The sequence below is a fragment of the Scyliorhinus torazame genome, chromosome 5, assembly GCF_047496885.1.
Source record: "Scyliorhinus torazame isolate Kashiwa2021f chromosome 5, sScyTor2.1, whole genome shotgun sequence".
NCBI lineage: Eukaryota > Metazoa > Chordata > Chondrichthyes > Carcharhiniformes > Scyliorhinidae > Scyliorhinus > Scyliorhinus torazame.
Genome location: NC_092711.1, coordinates 143,139,687 through 143,152,028, shown reverse-complemented (window position 1 = coordinate 143,152,028; position 12,342 = coordinate 143,139,687). Strand labels below are relative to the sequence as shown.

At 47.0% G+C, this 12,342-nt stretch overlaps 1 protein-coding gene across 2 annotated transcripts; it reads left to right on the top strand.

Annotated features, from left to right (window-relative positions):
• The first annotated feature begins 854 nt into the window (after positions 1-854).
• LOC140419932 (uncharacterized) lies at positions 855-12,048 on the top strand. Of its 2 annotated transcripts, none has more exons than XM_072503988.1 (2): positions 855-985; positions 10,064-12,048. In XM_072503988.1, the coding sequence occupies exon 2, from the start codon at positions 10,420-10,422 to the stop codon at positions 11,344-11,346; it is 927 nt and encodes a 308-aa protein (XP_072360089.1). In that variant the 5' UTR covers positions 855-985; positions 10,064-10,419; the 3' UTR covers positions 11,347-12,048. The 2 variants fall into 2 exon arrangements, with proteins under 2 accessions (XP_072360089.1, XP_072360088.1); XM_072503987.1 differs by lacking the exon at positions 855-985 and adding an exon at positions 1,503-2,454.
• The last annotated feature ends 294 nt before the right edge of the window (positions 12,049-12,342 follow it).

Genomic DNA, 12,342 nt, shown 5'->3' with positions numbered 1-12,342 from the left:
TGCCCCTTAAATGTCCCTATCGTCCCTGCTTCCACTACCTCCTCCGGTAGCGAGTTCCAGGCACCCACTACCCTCTGCGTAAAAAACTTGCCTCGTACATCTACTCTAAACCTTGCCCCTCTCACCTTAAACCTATGCCCCCTAGTAATTGACCCCTCTACCCTGGGGAAAAGCCTCTGACTATCCACTCTGTCTATGCCCCTCATAATTTTGTATACCTCTATCAGGTCTCCCCTCAACCTCACACAATTTATGTAAAGGGCTAAATCCAGATTTAGAGAAGACAGATTTTTAATGGGTTGAAGGGTAATGGAGAACTGGCAGTACGGTGGAATTAAAGCCAGGATGAGCACAGCCATGATAGAATGGCAGAGCAAACTGGTCGGGCCAAATGGCCTAATTCTGCTCCTATATCTTATAACTTATGAAAGGGGAGACATTGATTTGCTCCCAGATGTTGCCCAGAGGAGGAAGTTTTCGTCTGACATTCATTGTCGAACCTCCACATTATGACATCACAAAGGAGCTCGTCCTCTAAACCAGCCAATTGGAATAAATCCGTTCCGCAGTGGCGTCACTGCATTTGAGCGCACAAGCCCGGCGCGCGGCCACCACCCCGGGTGCCGGCCCCCCCCCCCCCCGTCTGTTCCCTCTTCCCCCAGCGCATCGTCGAGACGGTTTCCAGGCAACCAGCTGACAGCTCCGGCCAGAGCGAGAAGCCCCTCCCCCAATCCAGGACTGCGCATGTCTCGGGGAGAGGGAAATCTGCGCATGTGCAGGGTGAGCTCAATCCCGCTGATTTTACCGCTGACTTGTGCCCAATGGGAAGATAGGAGGACCGGAAGGACTCTGTTTCTCCGCCAATCAGAGCTCCCCCATTGTCTCAATGCGGAAGCTGGACATGGAGGTTTCTGCCGAGCAAAGCTGTTGTTCCTCCAACCCTGAATGAGCTTGAGCCGCACACATCCTCCTGTCTCCAACACCTGTGAGTAAAACACTTTCTTTTCTCCCCCTTTCCATTTCATTTCTCATTCTCACCTTCAATTGGTCACTTGCAGCAACTGAAGGGGAAGGAAGTGAATCCAGGGAGGGTGCAGACTCTGCAAAGCTTGGCCCAGGTCTCTCTCTCTCTCTCTCTCAAAGACATTGACATCCTTTGCTCCCTCAGCTTGACACATTTATTTGTCTGGCTAAAAGGATGGTCTCTTTCCTAATGTTCACAATTAAAGGGCTGATTTCCCCAGGAGATGGCTGACATTTAAGGGGACAGTAAGCAGGGCAAATCCAACTCAGCCAATTACTTCTCTGTGGGTCTACTGTCTATCATCAGCAAAGTGATGGAAGGAGTCATCAAAGTTACTATTAAGTGGCACTTATTCTGCAATAACCTGCTCCTGGACGCTCAGTTTGGGTTCCGCAGGGTCACTCAGCTCCTGACCTCATTACAGCCTTGGTTCAAACTTGGACGAAAGAGCTGAATGCTAGAAGTGAGGTGAGAGTGACTCCCCTTGACATCAAGGCAGCATTTGACCGAGTATGGCATCAAGGAGCCCCAGCTAAACTGGAGTCAATGGGAATCAGGGGATAATTCTTCACGGGTTGGAGTCATACCTGGTACAAAGGAAGATAGTTGTGGTGATTGGAGGTCAATCATCTCAGCTCCAGGACTTCACTGTAGGAGTTGCTCAGGACAGTTTTCTCGGCCCAACCATCTTCAGCTGCTTCATCAATGACCTCCCTTCCATCATAAGGTGAAAAGTGATGATGTTTGTCGATGACTGCACAGTGATGTTTGTCGATGACTGCACAATGTTCAGCACCATTCTCAACTCCTCAGATAATGAAGCAGTCCATGTCCAAATTCAGTAAGACCTGGACAATATCCAAGCTTGGCCTAATAAGTGGCAAGGTACATTTGTGCTACACAAGTGCCAGGCAATGACCATCTCCTACAAGAGAGGATCTAACCACCACCCCTTGGCATTGAGTGGCATTTTCATTGCTGAATCCCACACAACCAACATCCTGGGGGTTACCATTGATCAAAAACTGAACTGGACTAGTCGTATTAATACTGTAGCTCCCAGGGCAGGTCAAAGGCTGGGAATCCTACGGTGAGTAACACACCACCTGATGCCCAAAGCTTGTCTACCAGACATCTACAAGCACAAGTCAGGAGTGTAATGGAATACGCTCCACTTTGCTGGATGAGTGCAGCTCCAACAACACTCCAGAAGCTCAACACTATCCAGGACAAAGCAGCCTGATTGATTGCGTCGCCTTCCACAAACATTCAAACCGTCCACCACCGACAAACAGTAGCAGCTGTGTATACCATCTACAAGATATACTGCAGTAACTCATAAAGGTTCCTCAGACAGCACCTTGCAATCCCACAACCACTACCATCTAGAAGGACAAGAGCAGCAGATACCTGGACCTCATCACCTGGAGGTTCGTTTCCAAGTTACACACCACCCTGACTTGGGAATATATTGCCGTTCCTTCACTGTCCCTGGGGCAACATCCTGGAATTCCCTCCCTAACAGCACAGGGATGTAGGGCAGCATGGTGGAGCAGTGGTTAGCGCTGCTGCCTCACGGCGCCGAGGTTCCAGGTTCGATCCCGACTCTGGGTCACTGTCCGTGTGTAGTTTGCACACTCTCAAAGAACAAGAACAAAGAAAAGTACAGCACAGGAATAGGCCCTTCGGCCCTCCAAGCCTGTGCCGACCATGCTGCCCGACTAAACTAGAATCTTCTACTTCCTTGGTCCGTATCTCTCTATTCCCATCCTATTCATGTATTTGTCAAGATGCCCCTTAAATGTCACTATCGTCCCTGCTTCCACCACCTCCTCCGGCAGCGAATCCCAGGCACCCACTACCCTCTGTGTAAAAAAAAGCTTGCCTCGTACATCTACTCTAAACCTTGCCCCTCACACCTTAAACCTATGCCCCCTAGTAATTGACCCTCTACCCTGGGGAAAAGCCTCTGACTATCCACTCTGTCTATGCCCCTCATAATTTTGTAGACCTCTATCAGGTCGCCCCGCAACCTCCGTCGTTCCAGTGAGAACAAACCGAGTTTATTCAACCGCTCCTCATAGCTAATGCCCTCCATACCAGTCAACATTCTGGTAAATCTCTTCTGCACCCTCTCTAAAGCCTCCACATCCTTCTGGTAGTGTGGCGACCAGAATTGAACACTATACTCCAAGTGTGGCCTAACTAAGGTTCTATACAGCTGCAACATGACTTGCCAATTCTTATACTCAATGCCCCGGCCAATGAAGGCAAGTATGCCGTATGCCTCCTTGACTAACTTCTCCACCTGTGTTGCCCCTTTCAGTGACCTGTGGACCTGTACACCTCGATCTCTCTGACTTTCAATACTCTTGAGGGTTCTACCATTCACTGTATATTCCCTACCTGCATTAGACCTTCCAAAATGCATTACCTCACATTTGTCCGGATTAAACTCCATCTGCCATCTCTCCGCCCAAGTCTCCAAACAATCTAAATCCTACTGTATCCTCTGACAGTCCTCATCGCTATCCGCAATTTCACCAACCTTTGTGTCGTCTGCAAACGTACTAATCAGACCAGTTACATTTTCCTCAAAATCATTTACATATACTACAAACAGCAAAGGTCCCAGCACTGATCCCTAATGAACACCACTAGTCACAGCCCTCCAATTAGAAAAGCATCCTTCCATTGCTACTCTCTGCCTTCTATGACCTAGCCAGTTCTGTATCCACCTTGCCAGCTCACCCCCGATCCCGTGTGACTTCACCTTTTGTATGAGTCTACCATGAGGGACCTTGTCAAAGGCCTTACTGAAGTCCATATAGACAACATCCACTGCCTTACCTGCATCAATCATCTTTGTGACCTCTTCGAAAAACTCTATCAAGTTAGTGAGACACGACCTCCCTTTCACAAAACCATGCTGCCTCTCACTAATACATCCATTTGCTTCCAAACGGGAGTAGATCCTGGCTCGAAGAATTCTCTCCAGTAATTTCCCTAACACTGACATGAGGCTCACTGGCCTGTAGTTCTCTGGATTATCCTTGCTACCCTTCTTAAACAAAGGAACAACATTGGCTATTCTCCAGTCCTCCGGGACATCACCTGAAGACAGTGAGGATCCAAAGATTTCTGTCAAGGCCTCAGCAATTTCCTCTCTAACCTCCTTCAGTATTCTGCGGTTGATCCCATCAGGCCCTGGGGACTTATCTACCTTAATATTTTTCAAGATGCCCAACACCTCGTCTTTTTGGATCTCAATGTGACCCAGGCTATCTACACACCCTTCTCCAGACTCAACATCCACCAATTCCTTCTCTTTGGTGAATACTGATGCAAAGTATTCATTTAGTACCTCGCCCATTTCCTCTGGCTCCACACATAGATTCCCTTGCCTATCCTTCAGTGGGGCAACCCTTTCCATGGCTACCCTCTTGCTTTTTTTGTACTTGTAAAAAGCCTTGCGATTTTCCTTAACCCTATTTGCCAATGACTTTTCGTGACCCCTTCTAGCCCTCCTGACTCCTTGCTTAAGTTCCATCCTACTTTCCTTATATTCCACACAGGCTTCGTCTGTTCCCAGCCTTTTAGCCCTGACAAATGCCTCCTTTTTCTTTTTGCCGAGGCCTACAATATCTCTCGTCAACCAAGGTTCCCGAAAATTGCTGTATTTATCCTTCTTCCTCACAGGAACATGCCGGTCCTGAATTCCTTTCAACTGACACTTGAAAGCCTCCCACATGTCAGATGTTGATTTACCCTCAAACATCCGCCCCCAATCGAGGTTCTTCAGTTCCCGCTTAATATTGTTATAATTAGTCTTCCCCCAATTTAGCACATTCACCCTAGGACCACTCTTATCCTTGTCCACCAGCACTTTAAAACTTACTGAATTGTGGTCACTGTTCCCAAAATGCTCCGCTACTGAAACTTCTACCACCTGGCCGGGCTCATTCCCCAATACCAGGTCCAGTACAGCCCCTTCCCTAGTTGGACTGTCTACATATTCTTTTAAGAAGCCCTCCTGGATGCTCCTTACAAACTCTGCCCCGTCGAAGCCCCTGGAACTAAGTGAGTCCCAGTCAATTTTGGGGAAGTTGAAGTCTCCCATCACAACAACCCTGTTGTTTTTACTCTTTTCCAAAATCTGTCTACCTCTCTGCTCCTCTATCTCCCACTGGCTGTTGGGAGGCCTGTAGTAAACCCCCAACATTGTGACTGTACCCTTTTTATTCCTGATCTCTACCCATATAGCCTCACTGCCCTCTGAGATGTCCTCCCGTAGTACAGCTGTGATATTCTCCCTCACCAGTAGCGCAACTCCTTTTACATCCCCCTCTATCCCGCCTGAAACATCTAAATCCTGGAATGCTTAGCTGCCAATCCTGCCCTTCCCTCAACCAGGTCTCTGTAATGGCAACAACATCATAGTTCCAAGTATTAATCCAAGTCTAAGTTCATCTGCCTTACCCGTAATACTTCTTGCATTAAAACATATGCACTTCAGGCCACCACTGTGTTCAGCAACTTCTCCCTGTCTGCTCTGCCTCAGAGCCACACTGGCCCTATTCCCTAGTTCTCCCTCAATGCTCTCACCTTCTGACCTATTGCTCCCGTGCCCACCCCCCTGCCATACTAGTTTAAACCCTCCCGTGCGACACTGGCAAACCTTGTGGCCAGGATATTTATGCCTCTCCAGTTTAGATGCAACCCGTCCTTCTTATACAGGTCACACCGACCCCGGATGAACTCCCAGTGGTCCAGATAACGGAAACCATCCCTCCTACGCCAGCTGTTTATCCACGTGTTTAGCTGCTCTATCTTCCTATTTCTAGCTTCACTGACACGTGGCACAGGGAGTAATCCCGAGATTACAACCCTAGAGGTCCTGTCTTTTAACTTTTGCCTAGCTCCCTGAACTCCTGCTGCAGGACCTCATGCCCCTTCCTGCCTATGTCGTTAGTACCAATATGTACAACGACCTCTGCCTGTTTGCCTTCCCCCTTCAGGATTCCCTCTACCCGTTCGGAGACATCCTGGACCCTGACACCAGGGAGGCAACATACCATCCTGGAGTCTCTTTCACGTCCACAGAAGCACCTATCTGCCCCTGACTATAGAGTCCCCTATGAGTATTGCTCTTCTGCGCTTTGACACTCCCTTCCGAGCATCAGAGCCAGCCGTGGTGCCACTGCTCTGGCTGCTGCTGTTTTCCCCTGATAGGCTATCCCCCCCCCAACAGTATCCAAAGGGGTATACCTGTTCGAGAGGGGGACAACCACAGGGGATTCCTGCACTGACTGCCTACCCTTTCTGGTGGTCACCCATTTCTCTGCCTGCACCTTGAGTGTGACCACATTTATATAACTGCTATCTATGACGCTTTCCGCCACCTGCATGCTCCTAAGTGCATCCAACTGATGCTCCAACCGAACCATGCGGCCTGTGAGAGCTCCAGTTGGGTGCATTTTCTGCCGATGAAGCCATCCGGGATGCTAGAAGCCTCCCGGACCTGCCACATCTCACAGTCAGAGCACTGCACCCCTCTAATTGACATTGCGTCAATTAATTAGTAAAGTAAATTTAAAAGTTTTAAAGAATAAAGTTATTGTTAACTATATGTTTCCTAGCACTAGATTTCTACTATAAATGTGAAAGCTAAATACAGTACTCTCCGATCTCTGGCTTAGATACCCCTCTAAATTATAATTAAGTAATTATGTTTAATTAGTTTAACAATGCTTAATTTTTAAAATTTTGTGTAGATTCCCAACCAGCCAATCAGGTCACAGCTTTTCTGTGATGTCACTTCAGTTTCCCTCCCCACACACAATTTGAAAAGGTAATAAAAGTAAAAATGAACAAAAATCTCTTACTGACCTTCCCAGGGTCTCAGATGCTCTCTGGTTCTCTCCCTGCAGATTTACATTTACAGGCCAGAAGAAAGAGAGAGAACAAAACAATAGGGAACAAGCACCATCTCCCACTATGCACCGAATTACCTCACTGCACCAAATTACCAAGTTCCAAATTCCCACTCTGGATATGTCTCACTCCGGCTGTGTCTCCTTCACTTGCGCAAATCCGTGTTTGCGTGGGTTTCGCCCCCACAACCCAAAGATGTGCAGGGTAGGTGGATTGGCCACACTAAATTGCCCCTTATTTGGAAAAAAAATGAATTGGGTACTTTAAATTTATAAAAAAAAGTTATAAAAAAAAAAAAAAAAAAGCACGGGATGTACCAACACCTCAAGGGCTGCAGCAGTTCAAGAAGGCAGCTCACCACTACTTCGGAAGGGCAACTGCGGATGGGCAATAAATGCTGGCCTGACCAGCCTTGTCCATATCCCGTAAATTAATTTTTAAAACTTTAATATCGGACAGAGATATGTCTCGTGTTGTTATATGGTATGTATTGTAGATATTGATGGTTCTGTAATAAAATACATGTATTATTATTTCTAGTTTTGTAAATAGTACTGTACCTACATTATATATTTCCAGTCATACAGTCATTGCAGCACTGACAGAATCCATTTGGTAACTCAAGTCAATGCTGAGTCTCTGTACAGCAATCCAGTCAGTCCCATTCCCCCTCGATATCCCTGTTCCCCTGCAAGTTTATTTTCTTCAAGTGACCATCCTATTTTATTTTAAATTATGAATCATCTCAATAACTTCCACAACCCTTGTGGGCAGTGAGTTCCCTGTCATGACCACTCCATGACTAAATAAAATTCTTCCTCAGAATTTCCCCATCTCTAATCAGTAAATGTACTTATATGGAGATTCTCTACTCTTATATTAATCAAAAGAGTGGCTAAGGTAAATATTGGTCCTTTCGATGATGAGAAGCGAGATTTAATAATGGGAGATGAGGAAATGGCTGAGGAACTGAACAGGTTTTTTGGGTCGGTCTTCACAGTGGAACACACAAATAACATGCCAGTGACTGATGGAAATGAGGCTATGACAGGTGAGGACCTTGAGAGGATTGTTATAACCAATGAGGTAGTGATGGGCAAGCTAATGGGGCTAAAGGTAGACCAGTCTCCTGGCCCTGATGGAATGCATCCCAGAGTGCTAAAAGAGATGGCTAGGGAAATTGCAAATGCACCAGTGATAATTTACCAAAATTCACCAGACTCTGGGGTGGTCCTGGCCGATTGGAAATTCGCAAACGTGACACCACTGTTTAAAAAAGGACGTAGGCAGAAAGCGGGTAATTATAGGCCAGTGAGCTTAACTTCGGTAGTAGGGAAGATGCTGGAATCTATCATCAAGGAAGAAATAGCGAGGCATCTGGATGGAAATTGTCCCATTGGGCAGACGCAGCATGGGTTCATAAAGGGCAGGTCGTGCCTAACTAATTTAGTGGAATTTTTTGAGGACTTTACCAGTGCGGTAGATAACGGGGAGCCAATGGATGTGGTATATCTGGATTTCCAGAAAGCCTTTGACAAGGTGCCACACAAAAGGTTGCTGCATAAGATAAAGATGCATGGCATTAAGGGGAAAGTAGTAGCATGGATAGAGGATTGGTTAATTAATAGAAAGCAAAGAGTGGGGATTAATGGGTGTTTCTCTGGTTGGAAATCAGTAACTAGTGGTGTCCCTCAGGGATCAGTGTTGGGCCCACAACTGTTCACAATTTCCATAGATAATTTGGAGTTGGGGACCAAGGGCAATGTGTCCAAGTTTGCAGACGACACTAAGATAAGTGGTAAAGCAAAAAGTGCAGAGGATACTGGAAGTCTGCAGAGTGATTTGGATAGGCTAAATTAATGGGCTAGGGTCTGGCAGATGGAATACAATGTAGACAAATGTGAGGTTATCCATTTTGGTAGGAATAAAAGCAAAAGGGATTATTATTTAAATGATAAAATATTAAAACATGCTGCTATGCAGAGAGACCTGGGTGTGCTAGTGCATGAGTCGCAAAAAGTTGGTTTACAGGTGCAACAGGTGATTAAGAAGGCAAATGGAATTTTGTCCTTCATTGCTAGAGGGATGGAGTTTAAGACTAGGGAGGGTATGCTGCAATTGTATAAGGTGTTAGTGAGGCCACACCTGGAGTATTGTGTTGAGTCTTGGTCTCCTTACTTGAGAAAGGACGTACTGGCACTGGAGGGTGTGCAGAGGAGATTCACTAGGTTAATCCCAAAGCTGAAGGGGTTGGATTACGAGGAGAGGTTGAGTAGACTGGGACTGTACTCGTTGGAATTTAGAAGGATGAGGGGGGAATCTTATAGAAACATATAAAACTATGAAGGGAATAGATAGGATAGATGTGGGCAGGTTGTTTCCACTGGCGGGTGAAAGCAGAACTAGGGGGCATACCCTCAAAATAAGGGGAAGTAGATTTAGGACTGAGTTTAGGAGGAACTTCTTCACCCAAAGGGTTGTTAATCTATGGAATTCCTTGCCCAGTGAAGCAGTAGAGGCTCCTTCATTAAATGTTTTTAAGATAAAGATAGATAGTTTTTTGAAGAATAAAGGGATTAAGGGTTGTGGTGTTCGGGCCGGAAAGTGGAGCTGAGTCCACAAAAGATCAGCCATGATCTCATTGAATGGTGGAGCAGGCTCGAGGGGCCAGATGGCCTACAACTGCTTCTAGTTTTTATGTTCTTATGTTCTTGTACAGATTTTGGTGAGTTTAGATTTGTTGATCAGCACCTTCAGGAAAATTGGGAGAGAAAGTAAGTGTCTGTATATTACACACATTTTCCATCCAGTAATATCGACATATATCTATGTGGCAGCCCGCATGAATATTTTCAGGTCTCTGTGTCCAGGACAGGAAGCAGTGAGCATGAATCTGTCAATCAGCCTGAATCGGCACCTTCAGGAGAATTGGGAGGGTGAATATTAGATACAGCAGAGTGAGAATGGAGGGAGAGTGTGTAGGATTGAAATTTGGAGCATTTCATTGAAAGAGAGAGGAAAGAATGTTCGATAGAAACTAGAATTGTCTGTTCTGAGTTTCTATCCTGTACTGACAATGATTACTATTGTCAAATTTGTTTGCAGGCAGTTCGAACGAGAGGAGTTTGGGCCGATATCTCAAACTAAATATCACGTCAAGAACTGACTGAGTCACTCAATTCTTGGGATCATCGGCCTTTGAATCTAGAAGGAGATATGTTTGTCTATTCTGTCTGCTTCAAGAGATTTTAAACAACAGTGTGTCTGGAAAAGCACTGAGACACACATACACATCCGTGTGAGACTGTTACAGAGCACTGACTGTGCAAAGAGCTTTAACCAGTGACAGCCTGAAAAAATACTACACCATTCACAGCAGGGAGAGACTGTGCAGGTGTTCTGTGTGTGGACGAGGCTTCAACTGATCGTCCACCGTGGTGAGACGCAAGATCACCCGGACCATGGAGAAACCATGGAAATGTGAGGATTGTGGGAAGGGATTCACAGCCCCACACGAGCTGGCAAGGCATCAACACAGTCACACTGGAGAGAGGCCGTTCACCTGCTCTCACTGTGAAAAGGGATTCACTGACTTTTACAGCCTGCGGAGACACGAACGAGTTCACACTGGGGAGAGACCGTTCACCTGCTCTGACTGTGGGAAGGGATTCACTCAGTTATCCAACCTGCAGATACACCAGCGAGTTCACACTGGAGAGAGGCCTTTCACCTGCTCTCAGTGTGAAAAGGGATTCATTGACATTGGCAGACTGCGGAGACACGAACGAGTACACACTGGAGAGAGACCTTTCACCTGCTCTCAGTGTGAAAAGGGATTCACTAACATTGGCAGACTGCGGAGACACGAAAGAGTTCACACCGGGGAGAGGCCATTCATCTGCACTGTGTGTGATATGGGATTCACTCGGTTACACCACCTGCAGACACACCAGCGAGTTCACACCGGGGAGAGGCCGTACATCTGCACTGTGTGTGATAAGGGATTCACTCAATTATCCAGCCTGCAGAGACACCAGCGAGTTCACACGGGGGAGAGGCCGTACATCTGCTCTGTGTGTGATAAGGGATTCACTCAATTATCCGGCCTGCGTAGCCACAATGTCACTCACACCAAGAGCAGGCCCTTTAAATGCTCTGACTGCAGGAGGGGTTTCAAAAGCTCTTGGCTACTGATGTCCCACCAGCGCATTCACACTGAGGAGAGACCGTTTAGCTGCTCTCTCTGCACAAAGAGGTTTCAAACATCATCCACATTGCGGAGACACCAGCGAGTTCACACTGGAAAGAAGCCATTCACCTGCTCTCACTGTGGGGAGGGATTCACTCTGTCGTCCAACATGCTGAGACACCAAAGGGTTCACAAGTGATGTCGGGTTAGATTCTGCTGTTATTCCTGCTGTTAATCACATCCAGGACTGAACCTGGAGTGGGTGAAAGTGTTTGTCTCCTCACCAACTCCTGGTGCTCGGACGTGGTGACCCTGGCGAACTACTGCTCCCCGGACCTGGAATACCCGACTGTGAAGTGCCGTCCATACTACCTTCCACGGAGTTCACTTCTGCCATCATCACGGCGGTCTACATCCCACCCCAGGCGGAAGTGAAGACGCCGCTTGATGAATTGTAACGGCTATAAATAACAATGAAGCAGAATACCCGGAGGCCTTGTTCATCGTGGCCGGGGACTTTAACCAGGCCAACCTCGAGTGTACTGCCAAAATTCCACCAACATATCTCCTGTCCCAACAGGAGCCCCAACATCCTTGACCACTGCTACACAAACATCAAGGGCGCCTGATGATCCATCCCCTGACTGCAATCGGACCACAAGACGATGCTCCTTCTCCCGGCATACAAGCAGAAACTTTAAAAAAAAAATGTTATTAAGAATTTATAAACAAAATTTTCAACCATACAAACAAACCCCCCCCCCCCTGTAACAAAAAGAAAAGAAAGCTCGCATAGCAAGACATAAACATGGCAAGTCAATATGATACAGAACCTTGTACATTGGATTCCTTCCGTACATATCAGTTTTCCGGATCCTTTATGTATTTTCTTGCTCAGATACCCCCCAGAAAAAAAAACCTCCCCCCCGCCCCCCCCCCCCCCTTCCCCCTCCCCGGGTTGCTGCTGCTGACCGAACTCCATCTAACGCTCCGCGAGATAGTCTAGGAACGGTTGCCACCGCCTGTAGAACCCCTGCGCAGACCCTCTCAAGGCAAACTTTATCCTCTCCAACTTGATAAACCCTGCCTTGTCATTTATCCAGGCTTCCACACTGGGGGGCTTCGCATCTTTCCACACTAACAAGATCCTCCGCCGGGCTACCAGGGACGCAAAGGCCAGAATGCCAGCCTCTTT

Bases quoted from the DNA above. Each gene is read 5' to 3' on its own strand.
- LOC140419932 (XM_072503988.1), top strand. From the start codon at position 10,420: ATGGAGAAACCATGGAAATGTGAGGATTGTGGGAAGGGATTCACAGCC.